The 3,695-nt window shown below is 42.6% G+C and overlaps 1 protein-coding gene across 1 annotated transcript in view; it reads right to left on the bottom strand.

Annotated features, from left to right (window-relative positions):
- Nucleotides 1-1,571: 1,571 nt before the first annotated feature.
- Nucleotides 1,572-3,695, bottom strand: part of BMP2 (bone morphogenetic protein 2) — a 69,125-nt gene continuing 67,001 nt past the window's right edge. The window contains exon 5 of the mRNA XM_035321394.1: nucleotides 1,572-1,641. Coding sequence (XP_035177285.1) covers nucleotides 1,587-1,641 — 55 coding nt within the window. The 3' untranslated portion in view covers nucleotides 1,572-1,586. The remainder of the gene's footprint in view (nucleotides 1,642-3,695) is intronic.

The following is a 3,695-nucleotide window of genomic DNA, read 5'->3' as shown; positions in this document are numbered from 1 at the left end:
TGGAGACGTGCCCCAGACAGGATGAGCGGAGCTGGGACCTGAGCAGCATCACACCAAGCAGCTGTGTGAGCCAGTATCCTGTCTGCTGGCGTAGCCAGGAGGAGATGTGGAAGGAGGAAACTCAAGGAGGTATGGCGTGATCCTTCCCCAGCTGTACCCTCCTTGCTTCAGGCAATCCGTGGTTTATGGACTTCCCAAAGCAGAGGCTGCCTCCAGACCAGTGTGTTTTAATAGCCACCCATGGACCTATCCTCCTCAAATTTTTTTGATCCCTTTCTCAAGCCATTTATAACTTTTGGCCTCCGCAACATCCTGTGGCAATGAGTTCCACAATTTAATTATGCTTTGCATGAAAAAGTACTTCCTTGTGTTGGTTTAAACCTTCTTGCGTGAATGCTGTGTCAGGTTCCCTTACGAGAAGCAGTGGACAACCATTTCCTATTTGCCTTTTTCTATATGTCATTCATGATCTGACAGACCTTCACTGTACCGCCTGCCTCTATCACCTCTTTCCACCCTGAAGACTTCTCATCTACTTAGTTTCTCATCCTTTTGGAAGCTGTTTCCGACCTCTCTCATACTGAATGCTTTCGTTTCTGTGTTTTCTAGTTCAGCTCAACCCTTCTGGACTTCGATGACCAGAAAACACACTACCATCATGACACAGTTTCACTGAGGACCACTATGATGATGTTTTCTGTTTTGTTCCTGCTTCTTTGCCATCTAATTCTTAACATGATGGTTGCCTCTTCTGCTGGACTTTAAATGATGTTTACAGAGAACTCCAAGCTCTCTTTGCTAAATGTTAAATTGAGGTCTCCTCCATGCTGAAGTACAGTTAGGGTGCGTTTTCTGCATGTGCTCTGCATTTGTTGACACCGCACTACATCAGTCATTTTATTGCCCAGTCACTCAGGATCATGAACTCTTTCAGCAGTGCTTTGTGGCCAGATTTAGTTTTACAGTGCTGAATAATTTGCATCGTCTGCAAAATTTCTCATCTCACTATTCATCCTTTTTACCGGGCTATTTGTGAATGTCTGAACACTGTCAAATTAGCATTGCAACGACCTCAGTTCTAAGTAATGCACGTAAACCTTTCTCTTGCACAGAGATGTGGCAGATGTCCTAGCATGAAGCCCTGAGGGGACCCAGTTGTATCCCCCAACAATTGTGAACAGAGCTTTATACCCATCTTCCAGAAAGACATCTTTTAACTTGTTATTACTCTGGGAAAGAACTTTCTTTTCTCATCCTGTATTGTGGAGCCTCGATACAGATAGTTTTTAGGCATTTGTGTTTATTGGCATGACTCTCTTGACTCCTCTGAGCATGTTATCAATATTGAATGGGTAAGCTAGAGAAATCTCTGATAAGAAGTCCCATCTGGTGTTTCACTTCATTCCATGGCCAGGGATACGTAATTTGTCAGCCTATTATTTTTTATAACTAGCAGATCATCTTTCCCTGATGATCACAGTTTCACTGTAAACCTTGCTGCCATCAAACAGAAGGACCTCAAATTAGAAAACCTTCCCTCTGCATGCTCTCTTCTTCGTGCTCCATGAACGGAGGAGGAGCACATGTCAGAGCCCAGCAGTGTTTTCCTTTGAGCAGTGACTCTCAGAGCTTTGGTGTAGGCTGGAAGCAGAAAGACAAACACTTTGGTTGGGCAGTCGGGTTCCTCCAACCCCATACCAGGAAGACACCCAGCCTCGACCCAGGATCATGCAAAACAGCTGATGTTGAGTGAAAACTGAACCACCATCCTTGGCTAGTCAAGAGTCTGACATTGTACGTAACGTGGGATGATTTGAGCTTAAAAATCATGCGAGAAAACCCAGGCTGATGCTCACTTCAAAGTCTGATCCATCAGCCAAAGTTCAGACTTGTGTCCTGGCCCTCTCCTACCTTGAGCAGTGTTGTGTTTGATTATTGTTGTAAGCTTCTCAATGTAGTAATAATTCAAAAAACTCCATCTGAGACTTTCAGAACTGATCATCAATGGCCTAAATGGGCTCTTCTTGGATGCTACTGACAAGCTGAACAACTTAAGGCAAAGCTTCATGTTTTGAACTCTTTTGAACTCTTCCTGCACGTCACACATTTATATCCTGGGCAGCTTTTTTACCACATAGAAGTCAAGGGCTTTCCATTATCAGTATTTCCTAAACAAATGAACATGTCCAGTAGATTAAATCCACAGAATAATTTTACTAACTGAATTTAAGTTGAGTACAGTGCTTGGTGGCATTTTTTATTTCCACATCCAAAGACTTCTACTTTTCAAATCTAGGGAATTATGTCCCTTCTAACTCTGAATTCATTTTGTTTTCCTTTATATCAGCAAAGGTGACCGATCTGGTCACACGCATCTGAAATATTTTGCATCTTGGATCTCTGAAAAGCTGAACTCATCCTGATCTGCTTACACAGATCAACTGAAAAGAGATTTTTCTCTCTTTACTGTATCCCAGTATAGATCCATTTCTCCTGGAAGATAATACCTCTCACAGCAGTGTGAAACCAGTTAGCATTGGCGAGCCATTTCCTCGTTTCACAAAACAGTGCCACTTCTCTGTTGTCCCAGATCATTCTCACTCCCCCGTCAGCCAGCTGTCCAAGTGGTTTAGCAGGAAGGGCCAAACTTGTGAACTTAACCCAGACTTAACTTGTGCCTCATCCTCGAAAGCTGTGCATCTGCGAGGCGTCCCCGGAGGGCTGTGACTCAGCTCTCCCCTGGCTCTGTTGTGGTGCCAGACCCGTCACACCAAGTTATCATGAGGTGCTGAGCGTTGCCCCTCTGGGGTTGTTCTGCACACCACTTGCCTCCTGGAAAACCTGTTTGCTGGCCATACAGGTAACCCATTGCAGAAAATTGTATCACAACCATGGGAGCCTGGTAATTGGAGCGAAACTGGAAGAGGAGCCAACACCTACTACATGAATTGTACAATTCCATGAATCTTAAGGGTTGAGCAGCATGTTTGGACCAAAACTTTTTTTTTTAAAGAAAAACTGCAACTTCAATATATTTCAAAATTCCACTGATCATGCCATACTGACCTGATTTGCAAAATTCAACCTTTTTTTTTTCCTAATTCAGTGGGAGCTTTGCCTGTTCTGTGCAGGACTGGACCATCTGTATATGTCCAAGTAATGGAAAAATATTCATTCTATACTAAATAAGCTCAATATGTCTACAACCTACAGGGATTTTCAATCCTATTTCTACAAAGTATGGGCTTTGCTTCATTGGGGGCCTAATCCTGAATCAGTTTACTCAGTGGGAATGGCGGCATTAAACTAAATGAGAGCGCAATCAGACCATGCATTATTTTAGCCAAGCTAACATGCCACAAAAAAAAATGTGTTGAATCATTTATTTAAAAAAAAAAAAAAAAGAGAGAGAGAGAGAGAGAAATAAAACATATGGTTAGATAATTACTGGGAATCACTGAACACCTACACAGGATAGTTGCAAGCATGGAAATACTCATACACATATTTGAAGTTGCACCACAGATTTCTTGGGTGGGTTTCTTTGCCTTGCTATTTTATGTCTGGACAAATAATTTGGATGGCGATTGCTCAGGTAATGTAATCTGAAATCATGTTGCCTGTGTAGCAAACAGAAGTGAAAAGGGAGAACATTTCATTCCTGTCTAACACGAAGCAAAGTTCACAGCTGCAGC

Source organism: Oxyura jamaicensis, chromosome 3, assembly GCF_011077185.1.
Source record: "Oxyura jamaicensis isolate SHBP4307 breed ruddy duck chromosome 3, BPBGC_Ojam_1.0, whole genome shotgun sequence".
Taxonomy (NCBI): Eukaryota; Metazoa; Chordata; class Aves; order Anseriformes; family Anatidae; genus Oxyura; species Oxyura jamaicensis.
The sequence above is the reverse complement of the archived record's forward strand: the minus strand, read 5'-3'. Positions and strand labels throughout refer to the sequence as shown.